We start from the raw sequence: 27861 nt of genomic DNA, 5'->3' as shown, positions 1-27861 counted from the left end.
AGAACTGAGGCAACTGGGGCCTATAGATTTCAAGTTTTAAACTGAAACACATTTTTTGTGATGACACAGTTAGAAACACAGAAACAGATGTGCGAGATTTTGATGCCGTCACGAGGTTTTGACGCCGTCATGAAAACATCCTGCCGCATAATAGATCCAAAACGAGATGGGGGGGGGGGGGGGGGAGATCCGAAATGCTCACGCTCCTCATCAAATCACCACTGCTTGTTTTATCGTGCCGAAGCAGCAGCGCACACCTTCCCCACAACCACGTTCTGCAGTCGCTAGCAGCACCGTGCACCATCTTTCTGGGCAGGTTCATATAAACCAAAAGCCAACCTGCTTGAGCGTGGATGCAGAAAACGACATCAGCCCAGTCAGGGGGGGTTGAGTTTTCACCAAATATCTCACCCCAAAACACCGGCAAGCCTGTGCTCGGCTGCCCAGTACACCCCAGGGCAGAGCAGAAGGCGTTTGCCAGTGTAAGTTAACTCAATTCAGGACGAGCAGAACTGGAAAGCAGCTAAGAAGAGCTGGCCGCACTTCAGAAACTGTAGTTGTAGAAGGACCTGTGTAAAGACAGTTCAAGTTTATGAAACAGGCCATCTGCAGGATGTGAGTTTACAAGATTTCGCCTATTTAAGTTTCTGTAATGAAACCCGAGACTGAAAAAATACTCGATAGATGGGTAACGGGGGCCTGATAAGAGCTTTTTTTTTTCTTTCCCCGGAGCTGCCTTGCGGAAGTTTCCACAAACAACAGACCCAGAAGAGTGTGGAGTCTCCCTGGCTGAGATCTCCCGCAGGGTGTCTTTGACCGTCAGGTCCTGCCAGAGGGAGCCCAGGCCCCTCTTCTTCCCCACAGGGTACAGACCCACCTCAGGGAAAAGAGGTGCCCCGCGGGCACAGGCCGGGGGACAGAAGAAGCACCTCGGTGCCTGGGGAACCGGCTCCCAACGCCCGCCCGCCCGCCTCAGCCCCTCACAGGAGGGCAGCGGCGGGCTTCAGCCCCTCACAGGAGGGCGGTGGGGGCCGCTGCCCGCCTCAGCCCCTCACAGGAGGGCAGCGGCGGGCTTCAGCCCTTCACAGGAGGGCAGCAGCCCCCGCCGCCCGCCCGCCCGCCCGCCTCAGCCCCTCACAGGAGGGCACGCCCGGCTTCCCGCTCCCCGCTCAGCGGGACCGGCCCGCTTGACCCAGCCGCCGGCTTGGCGGTGTCGGCGGGAGAGGAGGGGGGGGGAAGGCCGGGGGAGGTGGGAGGAGACGTGGGAAGGACTTCGGTTGCCACTACAAAACTGGTGACAGACCCGCCGCCGGCACATGGCGATCGGCCCTTCCCGCCCCGCTCTCGGCAGGTAGGTGCGGGGCAGCGGCGGCGGCCCGACCCGACCCGACCCGGGGGCTGCCGTGGGTGGGTGTGAGGGGTCCCTAGCGGCGCTCCCCGCGCCGGCTACCCCCCCACCCCAACCCACCCCCGGCCCCGACGCCCTCTTCCCGCCCGTGGGTGAGCGGCTGAGGGGAGGCGAGAGCGGGGGATCCCCGCTCCCGGCGGGGGGGTACGGGGGTGTGTGTGGGGAGTGAGGTGAGGTGAGGGGGGGGGGGGCGGCCTCTGCGCGGCGCTGACGTCGCCGAGGGGCCGCTCCGAGGAGGCTGCGGCTCGGGGCGCCCAAGATGGCGGCAGCGACGGGTGACGGGTGCGTGCGGGGGCGGCCGGCGGCAGCGGGACGACGGCTTTGCTATACCCGCCGGCCGGGGACGGTCGGTGGGAGACCCGCGGATGGCGTGGGGGGGGGGTGGAAGGCAGCGGTGGCGGCGGCGGCAGCAGCCTTTCCCCCGGGTCAGCGGCGGCGCGGTGCCCGCGGTGGGGCACCTGAGGAGGAGGCTGTGGTTGCCGCGGGGGGCGAGCCGGGTACGGCGTGGGACTGGGGGAGCCGCCCGGGGAGGGAGCGAGGGGGGGCTGCGGCCGTGCCAGCGTTCTCCGGAGGGGGAGCGGAGCCCTCGGGGCCGCGTCCCGTCCTTGTCCTTCCCCTCGCCCGCCGGCCGCGGGCAGGAGGCGTCCTGCCGCCTCCCCGCCGCGCTCGGTGTGTGGCGGCGGGCAGCCCGGCCGGGCGGCTCTGCGTGGGGCCCGGTCCCCTCACCCGTCCCGGAGGGGTCTCGGAAGGGCGTCGAGGTGAGGGAGACCCTGGGGAGGAGGAGGAGGAGAGGGTGGCGGGGGTAGCAGGGCTGCCAAGGCCAGCCCCGCTCGCGTCTCCTCCGTTGTCGGCTTGTTGTCGGCGAGAGGCGAAGAGTCGTGCCGTGTCGCGGGGCGCCTGGACCTGCTCAGCGAAACGGCATCGAGCCGCGGGGGAACTTAACCTGGAGTGTCTTTACTTGCAAGGGCTGTCAGAACAGGGGCCGGGCGTTGTCCGGGGAGCTGTCAGAGATGCTTCTTTTCTCCTAAATGGAAAGAACTGTCGAGTGTAAATCCAGGCTAATAAGAAGTTGCTGGGGGTTTTTTTTCGTGCTTTTGTGAAAGCGCTTCAATCTGAACTATTTGTTTACCTTGAACTCTCAACTGCAGGAAATGCGCGGTTATTTGCAGTAAGAGACATTGAAAGTCACGCTGTACCGGTGTTTGGCGTCCTGGTGTAAATGGCTACTTCTGAGCAGCATACTGTATATACATTCCTTAGCTGGCGAAAAAAAAAGTTAAATGAGGAACTGCATGGCTCCAAAGAAAGGAGGCGGGGGGGGAGGGGGGGGGGAGAAGTTCTTGTCAAAGGCTGCACTGTTAAAAATCGGAAATAATTTACAAAATTTCCTTTTGAAGTGCTGCTTTGATTTTTTAAGTCTTACTGTTATGCCTGCAGGACTGTATTGCAGCTTGAAGTTATGCACATCAACGTTTTGCTGGGCTGTTTTCTTTAAAAAAAAAAATCGTTTTAAGAAAGCTGTAAAGCAGTACAGCTGCCTTCTAGTTAGCATACTTGTCGAAAACTTTCAGTTGTTCAAGTACCCATGATTCCTGTTTTTTTCAGATATTAAACAGGTACTCTGAAACTGGTGAAAATCAGTTGGTAAACTGTCATCTGATTTAAAAGCAAGAATGTTAATGGGGCACACCAGCACACACACATGTGTGTATATATATTAGTAAAACTATGTACTCTATTTCTAGTCTAACGCTCAAGATGGGCTGTTTGTTTTTTTTCATTTCTGTGCCAAGCAATTAGTTACAAAAGGAAATCTTTTTCCCTTAGTCACTACTTTTGTTTATATTTAGAAGCACAATTTTAAAAATTATCAGCTGTGAAGATGTTTACATTGTTTACATGGAACACAAATGGAAGAAAAACATTTATTTCCTTGACTTCTAAGTTGTTTTTTGACATCGAGTAGTTCTTCAGCTCATGAGTTACCCTGAAATGTACATTTTGCCAGCCATTCTTTAGTGAAACTAAAGAAACGAGCATGTCAATAAGGTTGAAATACGGTTCAATGAAAAAAAAATAATCCTATTCTGTATATCTTTATTTCTAGCTTGCAAAACTTTGGCACAAGAAAAGACTTTTATATATCTCTGTTTTCCCAGGCAACTTAATGCTTTCAGCAGTGCTATTCTCTATGTTAGTACTTGTTATTTTGCTTACTACTTCAGCTCAGGTCTGTGCTAAGAACACAGGGGGGCTTGATCTCTGAAGTGCTGGTCAACTAATTCACAGTTTCTTTGTGTGTGTGCACAGAACTGAACCTCGGAGAGAAGAATGCAGAAAGTAGTGCTGAATAACTTTCTTTAGGGAATTTTAACATTGGAGCATTGGCTTGTACTATTTTATTACAGCTGCAGCTTTCTAGTAGGCATGGGAATGAGTATGCAGGACTTTTTAGTTTTCTTCCACCATTATCTGTCACTTCACTCCTGTTTTTTCTCTGAGCTATTCTGTCTTGCCAAGTTCTGGTCCTAAGGTAAAAGTTTTTAAATTTTGTGACTTGATGTAATCTCAGTACTTGAGTTTTCCACATCTTAAAACATTCATGCTGTCAGTGTGCTGCTTGACATTCAGCTGAATTTTTCTTGGTCTCAGTTTTGTACTTTTAGCTTTTTCACAGTCTTTTCAGATATTTCTGTCTTCTTGACCAAACTCTGCATTTTGATTTCTTCGTGTTTTCTTCAAAGAAAGACTTCTCCCATGCCAGGATGTTTCCTCCCCCTCCCCCCTTCCACCCCGTCTCCTTTCTCCACACATCGATGTAGGTGGGAAAATGTCATGCTGGCTTGGTTGCTGGTGGGGGAGCTGAGATTTTAGGTTTTTCTCTTCAAGGCGCTGATCTTGTGCTTTCGTAGAATCATGTTGCTTTTGCATGAAGAGCTTGATTGTGCAACTATGGTTTACACAGTGGTCGTCCTGAACTCAGCGGACTACTTTTGTCCTCGGTCCAGTATCTGCTTACTTTGAGGCATGTAAGTAGTTTCACTCATGGTAATATTTTTTAAACGGAGAAAAACAAATTTTCTGACCATATAATATTAAAAAGAAGGAAAAATAAGGCACAGCGTTTATACAGTGACTTTAACAAAACCAGACAGGGTTGACCTGTCAGACTCCTGACTGACAGCATTGCTGTGTGTGACAGCCCTATGGGAAGGCAGGGTTCAGTGTTCTTTTCTGGCCTGGTGGAAAGGACTGTTACTACTACGTTATGCAGGAGAATTTATTTCTGTTAGCCCAAAACCACAAAGATGAGTCTTGTCTTTTAAAATCCTGTCTATTATATTCAATTCTTGCAGCACACTTTACATAGGTATTACTTTAATAGTCCAGAAAGAATTAGCATACATTGTTCAACTCTGAAATTTATGTGAATTTTATCCATGTTAGAAAAGCTCAGCTGTGTTGGGAAAAACAGGTTGTCAGACTAGGAGAAGACATGGGATAGCACTGGTGGTCTTAAAGACAGTATAAAAAAGCAAACTTAGTATGCACGTCTATTTGTAAAAGAATCTCATTAGCAGCCTACAAATAGACTGTCTTTTAGAAGGAATGAACGTTATGGATGCTAGCAAGCTGAAAAAGTTCAGCAAGCCATTATTTTTGTGATCTGTTGACCATAGCACACAAAGGATCTCCACCACCTGTAATACACTATGGCTGATACTTAATCTGGGAATTACTGAATGGGTACCCAGAGGTCATGGCGTCTGAAATTCTTCAGTGCAGCGAGTATGAACTGGCAACAACTCTTAAATAAATTGAATGAGAATTATTCGTATGGGCATGTAAAACTGTGCGTACGTTATTAGTTTCACTGCAGCTGGCTCAACCTTTTCTGTATTGTGGAATAAGACCTACACAACACATGCAATGCTGATTATGTGCTTAGAGAGTTATTATAGCTCTTATGCTGGTATCGGTATTGTAATGCTTTGAAAGGCACTAGCCATGGGCCAATTAACCAAGCAAAGCCATTTTTTGTTAAATCTTTTTACTACAATTTTTTTATCTAAGTACCAGATGAAAATTAAAGCTTCTTTCCTATCCAGCTGCAACTTTTTACCTGTTTCCATTCCTTAGTGGTGTCATGTCATTGTATGTTAGGGTTCTCTCAATCTAATGCTTATCCTAACCTAAGACATCTGTTCTAACTTGAGTAACCTATTCTTGTGTATTTCAGAACTGTAAAAATGGAGAAATATCAGCATATTTAAGGATGATAGCTGGAATATAATTTTTTGGGTTGTATCCAGAGTTGTCTAGATCACTCAGTATTTTTGTAGCATGGTTTACTTATCTGTAAAACATAGAATCCTGGACCTTGATGTTGTACAGCCTAGGCCAAGTCCACGGTATGCATGCATTTGTCATGGCATAATTTGTCTCGCTTGGCATAGCCTGGATATTTGACAAACCCTTAGTGCTCCTCAGATGGATTAACTGTTTCATCTGGCAAGTACTGTGCATAATGATACTGGTGCTGTGTGCTATTTAGCCCTTCTAGTCAGTGAGATCATGGGCACAAACACCTCAGATCAAATATAATCACTTCCTGACGCATCATTTGTCTCTAGATGGTATCTGTCAACTAGAGATAGTCAAAAGAAAGATGGTAAAAGCATAAAGAAAGAATGGATCACTGTCTCTTTAATTTTTGTTAGTCAGAGCCTGCCTGTTTGTTTTAGGTAAATGCACCTTATAGGAGAAAGTAAATACAGCAGCTTTGAACAAATAAATGCTACCACATAAACTTATTAAAGGATGTAAGCCAGTGCTAGCCAAATTTTTAAATTATTTTTTGAAGACATGGATTAGAAAGGACTGTTCAAAATGCAGTTTTTTCTAAAGTTTGCTGCAACTGACGTAGATATCTAATGGTATTTCTGTCTTATGAAGAGACCAAGTTCTGCTTTTCCAGGTCACTCATTTTGTTTCAGACGTGTTAGGATGACATGTTAAAATGTACATATTGAAGGTACATGATTGGAGAAAGCACTGGTGTAATGGGCTTGCCTGAGCACAAAGGTGCAGTGATTTAATTAAAGGTGTGGTTTAATTAAGCGTTTGAGTTGTATAAAGTCTCATTTGTCTGAACTGTTTGCACTGTGCAAACATAATAAATTTAAGTGAACTTTGCACTTCTGCACCTGTCTGCTTAGGGATAGAATTAATAGGAGCATTTTAGAATCATAGAATCACAGAATGGTTTGGGTTGGAAGGGACCGTAAAGGTCATCTACTTCCAACCCCCCTGCCCTGGGCAGGGACACCTTCTACTAGATCAGGTTGCTCAAAGCCCCATCCAGCCTGGCCTTGAACACTGCCAGGGAAAGGACATGTGCAACTTCTTTGGGCAACTTGTCCCATTTTAAGTTGTGTTTTGTATCAAAACTCTGCAACAGTGTCTTTTAACTAAATCAGTGCTCCTTTGACAAAAATGGGCCTAATCTAAAGTGTAGCTAGTATGCTTCAGTCCTGAGCCAGAAGGTACCAGGAGTGTAAAGAGTGGCGTTCAGACCATTTAGTCTGAACCATGAACTGCTGCTGCTGATGTTGATTGTGGGTCCACATAACGGATTGCCTTTATGTGTTTGGTGGGACTTAGTTGGATGGCAATCATAATCTTAAACTCAAGTATGCGTTTGGTATACTGACACCTGTAAAAATTGATACAGTTGGATATTTATGAACTGTAACTTACAACTTTTTTTTTTTAGTTGCAGATTGAAATATCGTGGACAGAAAATAGTTTGGATTATGTGTTTTGCCAGCATATCTCTGCAGTTTCAGTTTTAACAATGGATAAGTGTAAGCACATAGGACGTCTGCGACTGGCCCAAGATCACTCCATTTTGAATCCTCAGAAATGGCATTGCGTGGACTGCAATACTACCGAATCTGTGTGGGCGTGCCTCAGCTGCTCACATGTGGCGTGTGGAAGATATATTGAAGAACATGCACTAAAGCACTTTCAGGAGAGCAGTCACCCAGTGGCATTGGAAGTAAATGAGCTGTATGTTTTCTGTTATCTCTGCGATGATTATGTTCTTAATGACAACGCAACTGGTGATTTAAAACTGTTGCGAAGTACGTTAAGTGCAATCAAGAGTCAAAACTATGAGTGCACTACTCGAAGTGGGAGGACTTTGCGTTCTATGGGTACAAGTGACGATTCTTACCTTTCACATGGTGGTGCCCAAGCCTTGCTTCGGAATGAAGATCGCATGTTCACAGCTCTCTGGCACCGACGACGTGCATTCCTGGGCAAAATATTCAGATCATGGCTTGAGTTGACGCCTACTGGAAAAAAGATTTTGGAAGAAGAAAGGCGTCGGGAAGAAGCAGAGGAAAGGAGGGAGAAAGCTAGGAAGAGAAGACAAGAACGAAAGCGTGAGTTGAAAGCAGAGATGGAAAAGATGCCTCCAAGAAAGAGCAGTCGTTTACAAAATCAGATTAGAATGTCCTCAGAATCAGCACCCTGCCTGCAAAAGACATCACAGAACATGGAGTCTGTGGCAGAGTTGAAAAAATCGTATACCTCGGATGAAGTAAGATTGAAAAAAATAAGTGACTCTCCAATTAAGCGAAGGCCCACGGTGACTCCTGGGGTAACAGGACTGAGAAACCTAGGAAATACGTGCTATATGAATTCTATCCTGCAGGTATTAAGTCACTTACTTATTTTTCGAGAATGCTTTTTAAAGCTTGATCTCAACCAAACTCAGGAACTGCTGGCAACAGCAACCAATGGTAAAACCAGATCTTCATCTAAACACCTGTCAATAGCTGCCTCAAAATTACATGTGAATGAGAGCCAAGAGAAAGTAAAGGGATCATCTTCTGTGAGGCGGCCTAGTTTATCCTCTGGATTAAGTGGAGGAGCATCAAAAAGTAGAAATATGGAACTTATTCAGCCCAGGGAGCCCAGTTCAAAGCATATTTCTCTCTGTCATGAGCTGCATACTCTGTTCCAAGTTATGTGGTCTGGCAAATGGGCGCTGGTGTCTCCTTTTGCCATGCTTCATTCTGTGTGGAGACTAATTCCAGCCTTCAGAGGATATGCCCAACAAGATGCTCAGGAATTTCTTTGTGAACTTTTGGATAAAGTGCAGCAGGAACTGGAGACTACAGGAACCAGATACCCAGCTCTCATCCCTGCCTCTCAAAGAAAACTTATAAAACAGGTTTTGAATGTGGTTAACAACATTTTTCATGGACAGCTATTAAGTCAGGTATGTTTTATAATTTATTTTTTTTAAGGTGTGTAATGATTTGTAGTTACGGATTTATACTGGTCAGTGATTGGCATACTTCAAAGGTTAATACATTTATAACTACTGAGGAGGGATGGGGAGGAGGATATAATACACACAATTTCAGAAGAAAGGTCATTTGGGTAATCCTAAAACTTGCAATAGAAGAATCACCTGATAAACATAAAAGTGTTAAATTTGGTATTTTAAAGCACATGGTTGCAACCTCTGAGAAATATCTGACTTCACTATTAAGCACCAACTAATTTGGAGGAATAAAGAATTTACAATTTTCAGCACCTAATTGATTCCTGTAGTGATGCTAGATAAAAGGTGTTAAGGAAGGTGTTAATCTCGCCTAAGTGGAAACTGATTAGGTAATGGATGCCAAGCAGGGAATTATTTCAGTAAATAGCTTGAATTAGAGATTCATTATTACAGAGTAATTGCCTGTCATGATGCTGGAATACTACTTTTCTGTTACAACGCAAAGATACAGAAGGCTCTGTCAACACAGGAACCAAATTTGTGGGGTGGAGGCAACGGTTGTTTTCCTTTTTTTCTGCCTGACTACTCTCATTTTTTTTCTTTTTCTTCTCTGCTTCCTGTTAAGTACTTCAATGTGTCTACTTACTATCACACATATCCCGACTGTGTGCGTGTACAAACATCTGAGAACTGACTGAAAAAACAAATGCTGGGTTCTGCTGAATTAATCTAAAAACTAACTACACTGCAGCAGGAACAGCAGCTAAGAAAGTCTTGGCGCCCTGGAGTTGGTCTTTAGTATGCATGCACATGTTACTGAGGGAGTGCAGAAGCATTTAATAGATATGTTGTGTGAAGGAGTAGAGGTTTAACACAAATTAACAAAAATCTGGATGTTCCAATTATTCTGTTTGATCGATGGTTTAATGTTTTAGTATGTGAAGCTAGAAATCCAAATGGCTTTTGGCTAAGGCAGGATTGTTTACTGCTATAAACTTTATAGTAAGATAACAAGACTTTTAAAATTAGGATTGTTTGCAGCATATGTTAGTTTTTAGGTCATCTTAGGTTTTGCATAACTACTAGAAACTGTATATCTACTAATAAAACCAGATCATCTTCTACCTACCATTTGGCCCAGTGTAAGAACATTTCTGTTGGCATGCTTCCTTTCCTTGGGGTAGTTAACATGTCTTGTATCCAGGCTGTGCTAACGTAAGTGTCTAGTATATTATGTCATTAAAGCTTTCTGTTTGAAAATCACATTCCCCCTGCTCCAAAATAGTAACTTTGTTGTTAGTAAAACAAAGTAATTGCTTAAGTATACTGACAAGGCTTGGTTGCATTCCAAGCCTTCTAACAGGACTCATTTTTTGGAAGAATTTTCAAGTCTCTGAAGACATGAAGCATTATTTCAGCTGTACCATTTCTTCTACGTGTTGTGTTTTTAGCTTCCTTAAGTGAAGATGCTTGTGACTAGAAACCCTCCCACCTTCCTGAAACCAGGGAGGGGAATAGTGAGAATTCACTCAATTCTTATTCAGTCACTGAGTAAGACTGAAAGGGAATTAAACAGTTTTGAGCTATCCCGTGACTTTTGTGACTGCAACACACAGCTCTTTTATTACAGCTGGTCAGTGTCTGTGTGCAGAATACAGCCTTGATGAACTTCAGAATATCAAGTGAGAGGAACAAGGAAAAGAGTATTGAAGCTGTTAGCTGTAGTAATTTCTCCCCGGCTCATTAGGCAGTTCCCACAGACAGTGTCCAACACTTTACCTCCTAATGGTTCCCTTTGTCTTCTGCCACTCCTTTGTTCCAGTTTAGTCTTCACTAGCACTTTTGAACATGATAAATATTAAAAGCAAAAGGTAACCCCTGAAGATTTAAATTTTCTCCTCAATAAAATTTATTCAGGTCATCTTAATGTTTTAGGCCCTGGTGTTTGCACAGGGAAGGATGAGCTTTAAAAACTCTTATAAGGCAATTACTTTCCTCTCCTCAGTAACATTCCTGTATCATGATTTCGCTAGGAGTTTGTCAGAACTCCCACAAACTGCTATAGTGAAGTTAACAAAAAAGGCACAAAAACATCCATGCGGGGCTGCAGAAAAAATATGAAAGACTTCTTGCTATATCACCATATCTTTGGCAATGTTAGCTCTTAAAAGCAAGGAGTGTACGCTTTGTCCTTGCATGCTTAACTTTACCTACAAGCCGTAACAGTATTACAGTTTCTCTCTAGAATATAGTTGGAGCCATAGCCTGCTGCATTTATTAAAAACAGGATGGGATTTTAGTCTAGTTATAATATAAACTACATCTTAATTCAGTGAATAAGGGGAACTCTAGAAGCTTGTCTCTATGCAGCAGTTGCCTTTTGGTTTAGGATCACTAAAAAATTTATTATATTTACTGTACCTTCGTACTGAAAATATTAGTTAAAGATATTTGATTCTCTGAGATACTCAAGTGGAGTGAAGTCAATCTTCTTGACCTTCAAGCCTCAAGAATACTATGAACTACTCTTGATAACAGTACACAGAGGATCACTTACAATGCAGATAAGCTGTATGTTTACTTAGGTTTCACATTACTTTCACATGTGCAATAAAACATTTTCCTCTTCTTCTAGCTGTTCTATTTTCACTTGAAGGGAAGTCATAATCCTGAGTTTGCCATCAGTCTGTTGCTATTGAAATGGCTGCCTGGTTCAGCACTGCAACTGAATTTAGAATAGAAAATTAAGAAAGGAGAAAATGGGGTGTGTGAGATTTTATGCAGATTACTTTTTGATAACTAGAAAAAGCTTTAGGTGATGTTAAAACAATTGCACCTTTTATATGAGTGAGTTGGTTTTGTTTTGTTACATTTTCAGCTGATTTAAAGTAAGTCTTCCTCATCTACTACTTGAAATATTACAGTATTTTATGGAATATTAAACTAGATAATGAGTAACTCAAGGAATGGCATGGATGGGTGGTGGATTGCCTTTTGACTTTTGTTTTGTTTTGTTTTGGGGTTTTTTTTGTTTTGGTTTTAAAATTCCAATGTCCTTTTTAGGATTGCAGATTCTTGCTCTGCAGTACAGACTGTGAAACTTCAATACCTAATACATCTAAGGGAAGTCAAGATAGGATACATAGCTACAAAACCCTTCCCCTCTATTATTTTCTTTTTCACATGCTAGTCCTCCTCCAGTGATTGCTTGGAGAAGGTTGTGCTATAGCACTTACTGGGCAAAGGAGTCTGTACCCTGTAAACCCATGCCTTCAGAGGCAGATCTGCTGGAACAGCGGCTCACCCCCCTCAACCCAATTGGGACTGTAAGCAGATGCCGCAATGTCTGTTAAAATCCCAGTTATTTTCAGTCCCTCAGTGCTTGTACTGTTGTGGAAGGTACCTACTGTCTCTTGTCCTCGATCCTTCAACAGGAAAGGAGAAACTACTGCCCTGTGAAGTTATGTGCCTGTGTTAAACTGGCGTATTGATCCACAGATCTTTGAAGTACGCTTCAAGAGCTCAAGTAGGTTAGCTACTGTCTTTCTCAAGAGTTTTTTGGCTTGTGTTTTTTTTTTAAATGGTCCCAGCTAAATAGCACAGTATGCAACAATTTTTACAGTATCTGTATTTCAAAATTCATCCATATTAAGTGAGGAAGTGGACAGGTATATTTTTAAAAATCCAGAAATTGAAATAGCAGATTTTAGCTTCCAAAGCAAATGCATATTTTCAGCACTGCTTTGGGAAAATTGTGTCCCACATGTCCACAGAAATCATACTAGCAGAAACTCTGGTGTGTGTAATTATACCAGTATTAAAATTTTTGTCAGGATGATTTATACCGGGAGGGAGGGAGACAGGGAAACTAGTATGGAGTATTTGTGAAAGCTGATCTAGACAACCTAGCTGATCTACGAAACTAGCCTAGCAGATTTAAGAAGTTTGTAGATATTTATGCTGGCAAAATCTTATGTGTAGACACAGCTTTTACCTCTTGAACTTAAGCTTTTTAACTAAATTGGTTTACCCTTAGGATAATGTTGAGTGCACAGGTTTTGATTGCTTGAAAGATAGAAGGCCGTTTTAGATCATATTTTTAAAGATTTTAATATTAACAAAAAGTCTGAGTCAACACTATCAAGATATCAAAAATGGTGAAAGAATAGAAATGTGTTTCTGATAAGGCTGATTTGGAGGCACTTTTGTCATTGGAGTATAGCACATATACGTCCCAAATGAATTGTTCAGTGTAACTGTCCCCCAGTTCAACCTATATAGTATGAAGCTTTCTGGAAGAAGTGGTAGTTACTAAGCAAAAGAGATACTGGATGTTTCATATATCTTGTGCTTTTTGGCCACTACGTTGGTAAAACCTTAAAAACTTCCTGAAGTTCAAAATAAGCCTCTTGTTATTAGAATTACCAGGAAAAAAATGACTTTTCTGTAAGCAAGGCAGGATGATTCTAAATATTTTTACCTACTCTTAAATAATGTCAAAATAATAATTCAGATTATTGAATTTCTTAGTATTCTTAATTTTGTGTGTGAAGAGATGTAAGGGTATATTTGAGTCTGATAATAACAAAATAACTTGTCAAAATAGTCACTGAAGATCAAATTATCATTTTAGAAAACCTTTTTCTTACCAAAGATTGATTGTCTTCCCTCAGCTGCTTGGCTTCCATTCTTCATTTTTAAGATAACTTCCTGACAGTTAAGTTCACATGCACTTGTGTATATGCACATACACGCATGCATGCACCGAATTGTTGAGGTTGGAAAGGACCTCTGGAAATCAGCTTGACCAACTCTGCTCAGAACAGGGTCAAGTAGAACAGGTTGCTCAGGGCTGTGTGCAGTTGGGTTTTAAATAGCACCGAGGATGGAGACACCACAACCTCTGCGGGCAGCCTGGGTCAGTGCTAGACCATCCTCCCGGTAGTATTTACACACCTGGATAGGATCCCCCCGAGCTTCCCCTTCTCCAGGCTGAACGCTCCCAGCTCGCTCAGCCTCTCCTCACGTGTCAGATGCTCCAAGCCCTTTCATCGTCTTCCTGGCCCTTTGCTGGACTCGCTCCAGTAAGTCCGTATCTTGTACTGGGAAATAAACGCGGCGCTGGACCCAGCCCTCCGGCTGCGTCTCCGTGGGGCTGAGCAGAGGGGAAGGATCACCTCCCTCGACCTGCTGGCGATGCTCTGCCTCGTGTTGGCCAGGCGCTTTGCTGCAGGGGTGCATCGCGGGCTCGTGGTGGGCTCGTCCCCCGGGTCCTTCTCTGGGGAGCTGCTTCCCAGCCTGTACTGGTGCCTGGGGTTATTCCTGCCCAGGCGCGGGATTCGGCATTTCCCTTTGTGGAGCTGCATGAGGTTCCTGTTGGCCCATTTCCCCAGCCTGTCCCGCTCCCTTCGGGGCGGCAGCAAGACCTTCTGGTGTATCAGCCTGGGTTTGAGTCATCTGTAAACTTGCTGAGAGTTTAAAAGAATTGGTTCCAGTATCGACCCCTGGGGTACACCACTAGCAGCTGGGCTCCAGCAGCATTTCATGCTGCTGAACACAACTCATTGAACCTGGTAGCTCATTCACTTTTCAGTTCATCTTATTGTCCATTTACGTAGTTTGCACTTCATTTTTTCTGTGAGGATGTTATGGGATACAGAGTTGAGGGCCTCACTGAAGTCAAGATAAACAACATCCACTGTTTTCCACTCATCCACTGGTTATCTGTACCAGTAATCTCATTGTAGGAAGAAGGCTATCAGGTTGGTCAAGCATGATTTTCCAATCATAAATTCATGGTGGCTGCTCACAATCATCATTTTATTCTTAATGCCTTTGGAAACGGTTTCCAGGTTTTGCTTCATCAGCCCTCCCACAGATGAAGGTGATGGCGACTGGCTTGTAGTTCCCCAGATCCTCCTCCTTGGAGACAGGGAATGTCACTTGTTTTGTTTTCTTCCTGTCCTCCCCTGATTGCCAGGACCTTTCAAAGATGAAGAACAGCCTTGCGACATCATCAGCCAGCTCCCTCTATTCTTACGGTTTAATCAGGGATAGCTTCCAGTTCAAGGCAAGTAGAAGGAGAAGGGCAATCAGTATTTTCTGCAGCTAAAAAAGACCCAGTAAGGGAGGGGAAAAAATAAGGTTTGTGCTGATTTATGTGAAAGCTGCTTGGGTACCTAATTCAAGGAAGAAAATTAACGTTGCATGTTGCAAAGCAGTTGTTGATGATTTCTTTATAGAGTACTGTTGAGTAAATTAAAATTTAATGTAATTTATCAAACAAATACCTAGCCAATGTAATTTTAACAAGTTTTTGGAGTGGCGAGGAACCCTTTAGAAACTATTTGGGGTGGGTTTTGAAAGCCTCTTGTGAGGATTCCACTGCTTTTGAATCTGGTGCCTTAGGTAAAGCTCTTTGCGTAGATTTCTGTTACAGCAACACCAAACGTAGCAGTGAAAGTGAAGAGCACTGGCTATGCTGATTTAGTAGTGAGTTTCCTCTACAGCAAAGTTGTGATTAGTTACCATTTCTTCTTAGGACAAACCTGTCTTGGGCTGTGGGTTTTTTTCCCCAATAATTCACCATTTTATAGCAATGCCTATTAAAACTAGCTTTTGTTATCTCTAGGCACACTTAAAAAAACACAGTTTGATTACTTCCTGATCATGTTTAAGATGGAATCTGAGCGAAATGCCTCTCCCTGGCTCCACTCAGCACAGCAGAATAACAGTGTGCATTGCTCAGAGAAATGAGTATGTCAAGACCGAGAGAGTGAAGTAGGTTCTAACCAATGTACTGTGTAAACTGTTTAAAGTTTTAAAAGGCAGTGCCTCTCCTTGCAAGTCTTGCTCCATATACTTGCTCAACTGGTGTATTTCAGGACAGATGGGCTGATAGAAGGGGAAGTGTGCAATCTTTGGGTTGTTTGAAGCCCTTCAGCTTTGGGTAGTATGCTGCGAGTTAAAGGTTTGGGGAGAATGCTGATGGTGACTCGTGCAGTGCTGGGTATTAAGTCTCCCACTGAATAGACTATTAAAAACCATGAGAACTTCAGGTAGGTAACAGGAGGATTTGCACTTAAACCAATCCAGGACCTGTATGCTGATTTCTATACTCTGGTATTAGTGTCTCTGCTTTTATGTGTAGCCTGAATCACAAAATGGTTGTTAAGTTGCTTTCCAACTAGATGAAGATGATATTTAATCTATAAGAGACCATCGAATCACAGACCACGGTTTGCTGTGGTTATGCTTATGTTATTCTGTTAAAGAGATACAGATAATTTTGATGATGCTGTATGCTCATCATGACAAAGTTTAGGGTTTTTTATAACTGAGGAAATACAGTATGGAATTCCATACTATAGCAGTATCCTAGAAATCCCCTTCTACTTTGATTACTTTGCTGTGGAAAAATTTCATCATTAGTCTCTGTATATATGTCTCATATAGTGAAAACTTAAGTAGTAGTGAAAACACAAAAATGGGACTGGACATCTTACTGTTCTTAAAAACCAAAAAAGAATTAGAGCAGAGATGGTAACAGTTGTCTTTCTTCCATGCATGTGCAGGGGCTGTAGGCAAAACATTTGATGATGGAGTTAGCTTTTTCTGCAGCAATATGTTAACTATTTTCTTTGGCTGCATTTAAGCTGAATGCCATCCAGGGCAGTGGCTGTCCATCAAATTATTGTGGGCACAATGATGCTTGTCTGAGTGGCCTCCATGCTTAGCTTGAATCAAGCAATTTGATCCAGCTCTTTTCAGTCTGGCCTTTGGCCCATGATTGAATACTGAGCTTTAACCAAACAATTGTATATAGTACCAGTGTTTCAAGGCGTGAGAGGGTGGCCAGGGCAGAACATAAGGTAGAGATTTCAGACTAGCTAAAACCAGTAATTTACTTTCTTTGCTCTAATATAAACTTCTCATGTAGCTTTGTTATAGATGACAGCATTAAGGTCTCCCAAAATAGCAATTATGGAATATAATGGGGAGGTGAAGTCAAACTCTGAATTTGTAAAATATAGTCATAAAAAGATACATGTCACTAATCAGATTGCTAGAGCAGACTCGCTTCCCTATTACTGTCATGACTACTCACACCATAAAAAGTTACATTGGACAGATGCATAAAGTTTTTGCCAGCCCTTTGAGTTCATGTTTGGGTTTGTTTTGTTTTTATATAAAAACCTCACATCTTGTTCAGCCAACTTTTGAGCAGTTTATACTATTTCAGTACTTTCCATGAAAAAAGAAAATCTGCGTTGCACTGTGTGAACGGTAGGGCAGTGTGAGATAAAGGAGTCCCACTTAGGTTAGAAAGAGAGGTGATGGGAGCGTTGTAAAGCCCGTACTGATGGAGAGGCCAGTGCAGATGGATTCCACAGAAGGGTAGGGATCCTCCTACTTGTTGAGTAATTCAGTTTGTAAGCTCAGGCCTGGCTAAGAAAAATACTTCCAACCTTAGTTCCAGCCCTGATTTACCTCTTACTTACCATTGAGTGAGAGCGCATACAGGAGCAGTTGGTGCGTAGTAGCGGCTGATTTGGTTGGGCATGTGCTTATCTGAATGTGGTTACTTGCCTGTTGGCAAGTATGCAAATCCCAGACAGCTCTTAAGAATTTAACTCTGCTGCAGCATCATGGTGAGGAGGAGTGTCTTGCATTTGAGGAAATAAGTGCACCTCTCTCTCAGTACAAGAATTTGTCAGCACAAATCAGCTTTGCTCACAGTTGCATGATGAGATGATAAGCAGCACTATTGCATCAGTTTATCTTTTTTTTTTTTGTTTTTTGAGAGGCAAAAATTGGAAGCTGGATCAATTATTTGTTTCTTTTTCTTTGGGATAGTACTTATTAACTAGCTGGAAAAGAGGATCTTAAAATAACCTAGATTATTAACATGATACTCTAACTTTAAAACCTCAGAACTTGTTAAAATTATCTTTACTGAGTTCATGTATGTACTTTATCCTGAGCCCATTAATCTTCAGTGTGCATTCATGTGCAACAAATTCTTAAGTAACTCGTCAATTAAATAAACTTTTGGCCCAACAAAATCACCCATTTGTACAGCAGAAATCTATTAGTCATTCTGTGTTTATGCTGGAGTTAGCTTGAACTGTGGCCAAACATATCATTTTGTCTCCAAGTCTAGATTTCAGCTCTGAATTACTAATAGTTCGTGGCTTTGAAACGTTGCCAGATGTTAGCACTTACAAAAGAAGCTCCTGTCAGTGTAAATTAAAACAGAAGATTCTCCTCTTTTCTGCCATGTAAGTTCAAAGTTCTGTTTTCTAAGAACAAGGCAGTAGCGTTTTCTTAGAACTTAAAGCAACTAACAACTTTCCCAAGTAACTCCACTGCTAAACACAGTGCTGGTACAAGAATACATGTGCATTAGGTAGCTAATGCATAGATCGTGTATAAGCTGTTGTAGCTAATGAATGCATTAAATAATTACTCACAAGAACACCTAGAAGGAAGGTACAATAAGGTGACAGATCTGTCCTTATATAAATGGTCATGAAATAACAGACAAAGCAGGGTGAATCATTATGTAACAGCAAACCTTCAGAGGAAAATAAAGGGGCTCCTGAACAAAACTGAGTGTATTTTTACACTTGCGTAGGCTTACTAACCTAACTGAAGAGAATTACACTGAATTTATGTAGAAAAGCAACACAAAGGCGTGCCTGTGAAATCACAATTTTTGGATCCCTCATGGATTTTCATTCTTTTATTACTACGTCTTTGTATTAGTTGTTCCAAACAACTTGTGGTATTTTCCTGAACAGGAAGCATGCTTATAGAGATTTAATTTGGCAATGATTTACCCTTGCGGTGCAAACTTAAGGTGATATTTGATATTCCATTTACTGTAAAACATAACTGGCTGTTATTGTGAGCTGATAAATAACAGTATCTTGACAATAGGTCCTATATGAAAATTTTGAGTTCCTTTAATCTTTTTGGTGGGAAAGTTTTAATTGTTAGGGAAGGCGGTGGGAACATGTTGGATGTTTCTGGAAGTTCTGTGAAAGCCATCTATCTGAGCCCAATTAAAATTCAACTTATTTTCAGAATGCATCTTTTCTAGAGCAGTGAGGTTAGAGCTGATTGAGTTAGTGGTCAACTGCAACTTTTAAACCGATAAATACATCAACTGTAGAAAACTCAAGTAATTTCTCTTCAGGATTGTATTGTACTTTGTTGCATTGAACATACCAAGGTTCAATATCTTTAGTCTCACACACACACACTTGATATTTCTTTATAGCCTTTATGAACTATGTTACAGTCTAAATGGAGTTTCACCACTGCATAGGTTCAGCTGCTGATAGAAGTTATTCATTCACATGGATCGTGGAAGGGTGGAGGTCCTTTGGAGGAAGACTCAAATGACGTGACACAAAGCAGCTTGAGCTGACTCTTAGAAGACTGCACTGCAAATCAACATAACGTGTTGCCATTCCAGCGTAGAAGAGCTACTGCTTTTAACTTACTTTCCTAAATATTGAATGTTATCATAAATTAATTGTCCCCTGCTGTATTATCTGCATTTTCCAGGTTGACTCACTTCACTTCTTGACATTTTATTTATGTTGTCTTACTGCTTGTCCTTTCCCTAGTGTGACGATGGATCCACTTACTGAAAGAAGAAATAAATTCTTTTTACCTGTTAATTTTTCTTTGAAGAAGTGTGCTTCCTAATCCAGGCTTCCCTGGAAGACTTACAAAGTAAGAAGGATATGACTTTAAAATCCCCAGCTGTTGGGGTTGTTAGTGTTTTGGTTTTGGTGTTTTGTTTTTTTTTTTCCTTTTTAAATTAACCTAAACTATAGTTTTTCTCTTCTATGTACATTTTCTTTTTGGAGAAAAGACTCCCGAGACTCCATCAGCTGCTTTCTTTTGGACAGTCCCAGACAGACCATTTTGACACTGCTTTTCTTTCTCAGTAAAACATAAGAACAGTTACCTATTTGTGATAACAGTACTGGACATGCTGCTTCAGAGAAAATAAATTGGGTATATAATTTCTTTTGTTAAATGACTATGTCTTGTCTTTGGTTGCATCAGTTATCTCTAGGAAAAAAAACATTTTGTTTTGGGTTTTTGAGACCTATGTTATGGTATACTTTTAGTAAAGTAAGTTTTTGAATGTAAGCAACTGGTGATATATTGTCTTACAGGTTACATGTCTTGCCTGTGACAATAAATCAAATACTGTAGAACCTTTCTGGGACCTGTCCCTGGAGTTTCCTGAGAGGTATCACTGCAATGGCAAGGAGATGTCATCTCAGTATCCATGTCTGCTGACAGAAATGCTGGCCAAGTTTACAGAAACTGAAGCTTTGGAAGGAAAGATATATGCGTGTGATCAGTGCAACAGTGAGTAAAGGCAGTATGTACTCATGCATACATTCTCTGTGTAAAATATTAAGTAAACTGACAGTGAAAGTGCAGAAGGAAAATACTAAAAGCCTTAAAAGTGTGTTGCAAACAAAGTCCTCCTTATGTCCTGGTGTGGTCACTTAACAGTCATTGCTCATCACCTAGAAGATGGAATTGTTCCCAGAATGTTTTGAAGTGTGATGCTTCTCTTAGATAAAGTCTGATCACACACTAATTGGGTATTCTGATACTCCCAGCTGAAGAACCCATCAGCTTTTTTAATTAAGGTGACTAACCTAAGTGACCACAAGTATTTTATACTTACATCATAAAATCCTTGCAAAATAGCTCTGAGAGTGTATCCTTTTTGAGGAGGCACATACAGTAGCTATTTAGGTCCACACAAACTTGGTGGATAAATCTTAAACTGAAATACAAGGCTGTTATCGAGATTTGTATTGTGTAACTGTGTGTTTGGCCTCAGCAAAACGAAGGAAGTTTTCTTCTAAACCAGTTATACTCACAGAAGCTCAGAAGCAGCTTATGGTGTGTCGACTACCTCAGGTTCTCAGATTACACCTTAAACGGTTTAGGTAAGTAGTGCCACAACAACCAGTGTTGCAAACTGACCAATTCAGTCATGCTCTTCCATTGTTTGGGATCAATGCTTTTCAGCATCAGTTTAATTTCTGTTTACTAGTATGATGAGAAATAGTTATTACAAATTTCTTTTTCTTGTTTCATTTAAACATCAGTAAGATACACTAAGTAGAGAATTGACCTTTTGGATTTCAACTACTTGCTACTTTAATACCAAAATTATTTCATCCTTCTTTTCAGTCAAAACCTACTAACCTTGCTGTGAACTCTGTCGATAAAAATTAATCTTGTGTTATCGTGAGGTAGAGTAAATGCTCATATTCACTAATGTACAAACCAAGATTCTATTCAGTGGAAGTCTCCCGTAACCTTCATACAACCAAATACATTAATGCATTAGCCTGAGAGGAAGGAAGTGGAGACTGCATCTCTGTGAACTCTTAGTCCACGCATTAGTACAGAGTCTGTCCTCAATACAAAGGAAACCGAAAATGAGATAAAGGAGAAATACCAATTGAGATATAATATGTGGAAAATACTTCCCACTCACCATTACACAGGTCTTAAGATGGATTATTTCAGAAGATGAGAATAGTAGGTACTGTAGACACATTCTAAAAGGCCTTGAGATAAAGCAGAAGTGAAAGAGGAAGCCTAAAAAAAAATATTAGCATTTATTTTGTGCACAAAGACAATAGTGAAGATAACATCTGTTATGTTAGAACATAGTTCAGAATGCTGTGTTCTTTCTTTGAAAAAATGTAAGTTTACTTTTGACTTAACTTTCCAGGTGGTCAGGACGCAATCATCGTGAGAAGATTGGCGTACATGTTAATTTTGATCAAATGCTGAACATGGAGCCTTATTGCTGCAGAGAATCCCTCAAGTCCCTCCTACCTGACTGCTTTATCTATGACTTGTCTGCTGTGGTAATGCATCACGGGAAAGGATTTGGCTCAGGGCACTACACTGCCTACTGCTACAATTCAGAAGGAGGTAGGAATCAGCTGTGAAATAAGGAGTGTGGGAGAAAGGGATGTTTGTAATTCTAAACTGTTAAGCTTACTGTCTTTTCTCAAAAGCAAATGGGAATCGCCTGTAGCTGAACTGCCCGGAATGAGAATTGCAGTTCTGTAGGCCAAAACAGTTCAGTTTTTGTATTGGCTTGTTAAATGTGTTCTGGCTATAAACCCTCCTGTAAATCTGAGGAAGCTAAGCTGGGCTTTTAAACGTAGAGGCAAATATACTGGATCAACTGAAACAGTATACTATTTCTACACAACTCGTTAAATGGGACTGAACACTAAATAATTATTAAATATAATGCAATTACTTCAAGTCAGTGTCCTGATGACTTTTTTTTGGTGTATTTCTTCACTGCAGGATTTTGGGTACACTGCAATGATTCAAAACTCAACACGTGCACTATGGAAGAAGTATGCAAGGCTCAAGCCTACATTTTGTTTTACAGCCAACGACTTACTCAGGCAAATGGACGTGGTAAAATACCACGTCCTAGCACAGCTGAAAGTCAGCAGCACACAGAATTAGCTGACTGTTCCGTGGCCAACAGTAGCAGCTAATCCAAAGCCAGTTAACTGTGTGAATGGTAAAAGTTTGAATTGTCATAACTATATATTTTTAAATGAAATGAAAGTACAGTATTGTACTTTTTTACTTTGAATCTGTGTACAATGTTTATATACTTTTGTATTAGTTAAAGTACTCTTTACAATTGTTAGTAAAGGTTTTTATTGACAGTAACTTTCTAAGTACCTAGAATTTCAATACAGCTATTTTTTTAAGAAAAAGATTGCTATTTGCATTTAAGTCTTACCTCAGGCTGTTTTTTTAAAGCTGGTTTTATATTTTGATAATCTTTTTGAATTGGTTTAGAAAATTGGCTTTCAATGGGCAACTGATGTTTCTCTGGTTAATTTTCTATATATGCTTGTGTACATTTTATAGTATAGTCCTAATGATATCATGATTCTTACTGTCTGCAGGAATTGCTACTAGGTCTTAGAATATTAACATTCACCAGCAAGGAATGTTTTACCTGTCAAACAGTAACTGAACTTTTTGTAGGAAACTTTCTGTATATTCTTGATGACTAAAGTGAAATTATTTTGCAAGCTTCAAGGGGACTACACTAAAGATACATTGACAGAATTTCTTAAAATCTGAAATTGAGGAAATAGATCATGTACTTATATGAAAATAAGTGGGTAAGAGGAGCATTTATGTCTTTACCAAGACTTCCATGTTTTAGCCTTAACAAGCCTGACAACTCAAGTGCCAAATTCAGAGTACTAACTTTGACAACCAGGGGCTTTTTATTCCAGTAACTTAAAGCTTTCTTAGTAAAACCCAGTAAACCACACTCACCCACCCCACTGTCACTGCTACAAGAATGTTAGCACCCTCTTTCTTGCATTGGCCACACTTACTTTAAATTGTAACAAGCGTTGTCTGTTTCAGTAATCTCTAACACAAACCACTGAAAAGAAGCTGTAAAATTTGTATGAAAGCATTTTAAACCTGACTGGTTTTCCGTAGCTACAACTGCTGTACCTTCTCCACGGTCCTACCACTAGCATTAACAGAACTGTGCGTTGAGGAGACTCTTAACAAGCAGGAATTATCAGTCTTTCTCCACATACAGTAGTTAATGCCAAGTAAATTTTAATTGTGAAGTTATTTTGCATAAGTCTTATGCAAATTGTTACCTCATCTTCTGCAAAGTGTATACCTCAATAAAATGCCTTGATGTGGACAGAAAACCATGTGTTTCTACATTACCGTTATAATCTTTTGTTTTTAAATTATTTTTAAACTTTGTCTAACAAACATGGGTTAAGGCATTAACTGTAAGACTCCTTTGGCCACCTGTCACTGATTTAACAGCTGGTTTTATTCATTACTTTTCCTACCCTTTCTCTCTATGTTTCTGAAAGATGCCATATTGTAGCAAGCACACAGTGGCCTCAGATCTCACACTTTCTTCACTTTGTGCTCATCCTAATTAAGTGTGCAAAAGCAGTTTGGCCCCCTTTTTTTTTTTAAGCCAAGGGCCACCTGCTGAAGTGAGATGATCTGACAATCTACTTGCTATGGCTGTGCAGTCTTTCAAATACTTTCCTTCTCTGCTCTACTTTATAGGTAGGTAGTTCAGAGGAATAGAAAGGAAAGGGAAAGAGTTGTGCTAACTGCCTTTCAGAATTCTGACACTTTTTCTTCCCCCAAGAGCATTTCAACCAGATACACAGGGGACCTAAGAGACTCAAGCATTAATGGAAAAGTCTGTCCTGGGACTCGTAGAGTGCAATGGGGGTGAGGCGTTCGTTAGCCCCTCAATTAAGCATATACCCACGTCCCACAGAAAGAATCTTGGCCTGCCATTTTTTCTAGAAGGATTGTGTAGGCTGTGCTTATGGCTGTTCCCCTGCGTTTCCTCTCACTGCAGCAAGCGTTACTAAGTCTCAAGGCTTTCTCTAAAAGACATCATTAGCTTAGCAAAAGCAAATTCTGCTTTCTTCCCATTGGTGCTGCCTTGGGTAGAACAAGGGAAAGGAGAAAGGACACACTCAAACATACAGTTCTAGTCCAAATCCAAGGAGCAGGGACCATAGATTACTGCAGTCCAGCATAAGGATGAGCTAATTCAGGTGTGCTTCTCAACAGCTTCTGCTTGGGTTCTTAATACTTGCTGGTTCATGTAGCTAGCTCTGCATTCTTTATCTAGAGTAAGGCTTAAGCACAGTATGAGGCTATGTGCTTATATTCTGCCTTGCTTCACGCTAGTAAGTATTTAAAATCGAACTCTAACTGGAGCCAAGGAGGTGGCAATGTAGGCAGAAGCCTATATTGTGCTGTAGGCCTTAGGAAACCAGACAGCTACTTGATCGAAGGCCGTCCATCCATTTTGGCAGCAGCTGTTCCAGGGGTCGGGGTTCCACAACTCGCTGGCTGGAGTTCTGCCGAGCAGCAAAGCTAAGGCTCCAGCAACTCGGCACCTATATCAGCGACAGGGGTATAGTTAGGTGGAGTGGTCTGTTATATCAGACAAGACCCAGGTAAACGAGGCTGATGATGGTTCCAGAGCTCCCTCCGTTATCAGCAGGGAGCTGTTCTGGTAGCTCAGTTACTTGCATGAAAGCATCTCAAGAAGCCATAATCCTTGTCTCCTCTACTCTCCACCTTCATTTTAATCTCCATTCAGAAAAAGAGGTTCAGGTTGAAGGTTCAGCTCCATTGCTACCTTGCTAAGAGCTGTCTCCAGCCCAGATACCTGCTACCTGGTTCCCTAGAGCTCCATACGCTGCCCTTGCTGAATTTCCTCTGATTGCACAAGCAATCGGTGCTTGCAGGAACTCTGTGAAGCAATTGTGCAGCAATTATTGTTAATCAAAGGTTCAGGACCCCCTCACACACATGGTAGCACTCTCAGTAGTGATTTGGCAGCCAACCACAGTGTGAACATGCACACAGACTTACTCAAGACAGAAACGTTTCCAGTAATTACAGTTTTACATGCATTTTTGAGATCACTCACCAACTCCCTTCCTCAGCCTTTCAGAAGACAGGCTGGATTTTTTTCCCCAGACACACAAGGGAGGTGGTACTGTGCCTTACCTAGTCACCTACCAAGTACATTTGAGGGGAGCACACAAAATTGTTGCTGGTGGAAGGGGCCTCTGGAGACCGTAGAGTCAACTCTGCTCAGAACAGGGTCAAGTAGAACAGGTTGCTCAGGGCTGCGTGCAGTTGGGTTTTAAATAGCACCGAGGATGGAGACACCACAACCTCTGTGGGCAGCCTGGGTCAGTGCTAGACCATCCTCCCGGTAGTATTTACGCACCTGGATAGGATCCCCCCGAGCTTCCCCTTCTCCAGGCTGAACGCTCCCAGCTCGCTCAGCCTCTCCTCACGTGTCAGATGCTCCAAGCCCTTTCATCGTCTTCCTGGCCCTTTGCTGGACTCGCTCCAGTAAGTCCGTATCTTGTACTGGGAAATAAATGCGGCGCTGGACCCAGCCCTCCGGCTGCGTCTCCGTGGGGCTGAGCAGAGGGGGAGGATCACCTCCCTCGACCTGCTGGCGATGCTCTGCCTTGTGTTGGCCTGCTTTGCTGCAGGGGTGCATCGCGGGCTCGTGGTGGGCTCGTCCCCCGGGTCCTTCTCTGGGGAGCTGCTTCCCAGCCTGTACTGGTGCCTGGGGTTATTCCTGCCCAGGCGCGGGATTCGGCGTTTCCCTTTGTGGAGCTGCGTGAGGTTCCTGTTGGCCCATTTCCCCAGCCTGTCCCGCTCCCTCGGGGCGGCAGTGCCCCCGCCTGGTCCACCAGCCGCTCCTCCCTGCTTCGTGTCATCTGCGAAGTCGCTGAGAGCGTGCTGGGACACATCCTGCAGGTCAGGTTGGCCCATTCTTAAACTGAAAAACAATACCATTTCCCAGTCCCAGGCGGTAATGGATACACGCATCCAGGCAGCGCGCCGTGGGATTACGCATCTTCACTCGTGTCTAGTGGTAAATAAGGCTTCTATAGAGCTCTTTCCGATATAAGGCATTCAAAGATTTGGCCTGAGAAAAAATGGTAATTTCAAAAACTAGGGAAGCAGACCTCTAAAGCTCAAAGCCAACCGGGCAACAGGCTTGCTTTATTTTAACTGCTGACTAGTCTACACAGGTTTGTTGTTGTTCTTTAAAGCGCTGTAGATTTGCAAAAGAGAGAAGTCAGCGTCAGGATAAACGCAAAGGTAAAAGCTATATGACTTTTAACCTTAGTTATAAGAACTGCAGGGCTGTTGTGGCAAACACGCAAATCAATTTTTGCTACAAAAATCTTGAAAGAGTCACAGCACAGTTGTCTAATTATTTTTTCTTTTACTTTAAAGTACTCAAACATTTCAAATTATACAAACGGGACTGCCTCGTGTAGAAAAAAAAATATTCTCTAGAAAAAAATTTATGTAAAAATAACATCCTGCTTCAAAGCATGCTATACTTTTCTCAAGTTACATGGCCTTTATCTCTAAACACACCTTCATAAAACCATTTGGCAGGAACATTATTTTGTGAATGACTTAAGAAGATATACTGCCTGCCTGTGTTAATGGGCAGCTGATTGATGTTCCACGGAATGCCGAGTACCAACAAGTTGGAAGTGCAAAATCCTGGCAAATGATTAACTATAAAAAGCCTAACTTTCTTCTTCCTTCCTGTAAGAAAAATATTTGAAATAAGTAGGATTTGGCAAAGTTCCACTACCTTCAAACACCACCTGTAAAAATCAAACGTACAAATTCCAGTTATGTTTACACATCACATCATTAGGTTTCCATGACACCGTCTTACTCTGGTTTTGTACTGTTATATAGTATGGATATTATTTAGATATGCTGAAGGTGACACGACACAATGAAGTTGGAAGATGCAATAGCAGTTTTCTCACTGTAACAGCAACGTTTCCTCCCTCCCCAGCTGCCCTCTTTCGGCCTCCTCTTTGAAAAGTTAATAGTTATACTCACCCTTAAAATACCTGCTCCCTGGCAAGCCAGGCTGCTACACGGCCCCTTCCGCTAGAACTGCTTCGTTACTTCACCAGCTAGTCTGAAGCAGAAGAGTATGTCCCTAGGGATATACCTTACAGTTGCTACTTAGCACCAAGTTCATTTCCATTTTTAATAAAATCTGCCACTAATAGGGGAAAACCCTAATTTTTCTTTTAAGGTGGTAATTTTAAGCCAAAATGTGAAGTGCAAAACTCCAGGGAAATCTACCATTGACACACAAGCAGAAAAATAGTTTTAAAAAGGAGACCTGTGACTGAATATTACTACCATTTTCGATTCAACTAAAAGCAGCAGAATCTGGCCTTTAGATGGAAAGCCCCTGGAGTTTTAACAAAATTTTTTATTTTCTACAGAGTACCCAAGCTACAGAAGCTTTGAGAAACAAAGACGACCAAACCCATCGCTCCACACAAGACTTCCACTTCACGGCGGGCTGTGTTTGTATCCACCAGCCCTCCGTTTTCCCCATCCCGTGCTACAAAAGGCATTCCAAACGGCATCCCGCGCCGTGCGTCCCGTGCCCGGCTCCAGCCAAAGGGCACGCTGCCTAAGGGAAAGGGCCAGGGCAGCTCCGGCGCTCGCC

General features: G+C 42.3%; 2 protein-coding genes across 7 annotated transcripts in view; one reads left to right on the top strand and one right to left on the bottom strand.

Moving 5' to 3' along the window:
- The first annotated feature begins 1257 nt into the window (after window positions 1–1257).
- USP44 (ubiquitin specific peptidase 44) lies at window positions 1258–23491 on the top strand. Of its 6 annotated transcripts, none has more exons than XM_049792167.1 (7): window positions 1302–1351; window positions 4374–4437; window positions 7185–8699; window positions 19907–20105; window positions 20623–20701; window positions 21499–21704; window positions 22092–23491. In XM_049792167.1, exons 1-7 carry the CDS (start codon window positions 1317–1319, stop codon window positions 22289–22291), a joined length of 2298 nt encoding a protein of 765 aa, XP_049648124.1. In that variant the 5' UTR covers window positions 1302–1316; the 3' UTR covers window positions 22292–23491. The 6 variants fall into 6 exon arrangements, with proteins under 6 accessions (XP_049648128.1, XP_049648124.1, XP_049648122.1 ...); XM_049792165.1 differs by having other exon boundaries at window positions 20593–20701; XM_049792166.1 differs by lacking the exon at window positions 1302–1351 and adding an exon at window positions 1649–1690 and having other exon boundaries at window positions 20593–20701.
- Window positions 4449–27861, bottom strand: part of VEZT (vezatin, adherens junctions transmembrane protein) — a 150143-nt gene continuing 126730 nt past the window's right edge. The window contains exon 12 of the mRNA XM_049792163.1: window positions 4449–5288. Within this exon, the coding sequence (XP_049648120.1) occupies window positions 5218–5288 (71 nt within the window). The 3' untranslated portion in view covers window positions 4449–5217. The remainder of the gene's footprint in view (window positions 5289–27861) is intronic.

This window comes from Accipiter gentilis, chromosome 34 (genome assembly GCF_929443795.1).
Source record: "Accipiter gentilis chromosome 34, bAccGen1.1, whole genome shotgun sequence".
NCBI lineage: Eukaryota > Metazoa > Chordata > Aves > Accipitriformes > Accipitridae > Astur > Astur gentilis.
The sequence above is the reverse complement of the archived record's forward strand: the minus strand, read 5'-3'. Positions and strand labels throughout refer to the sequence as shown.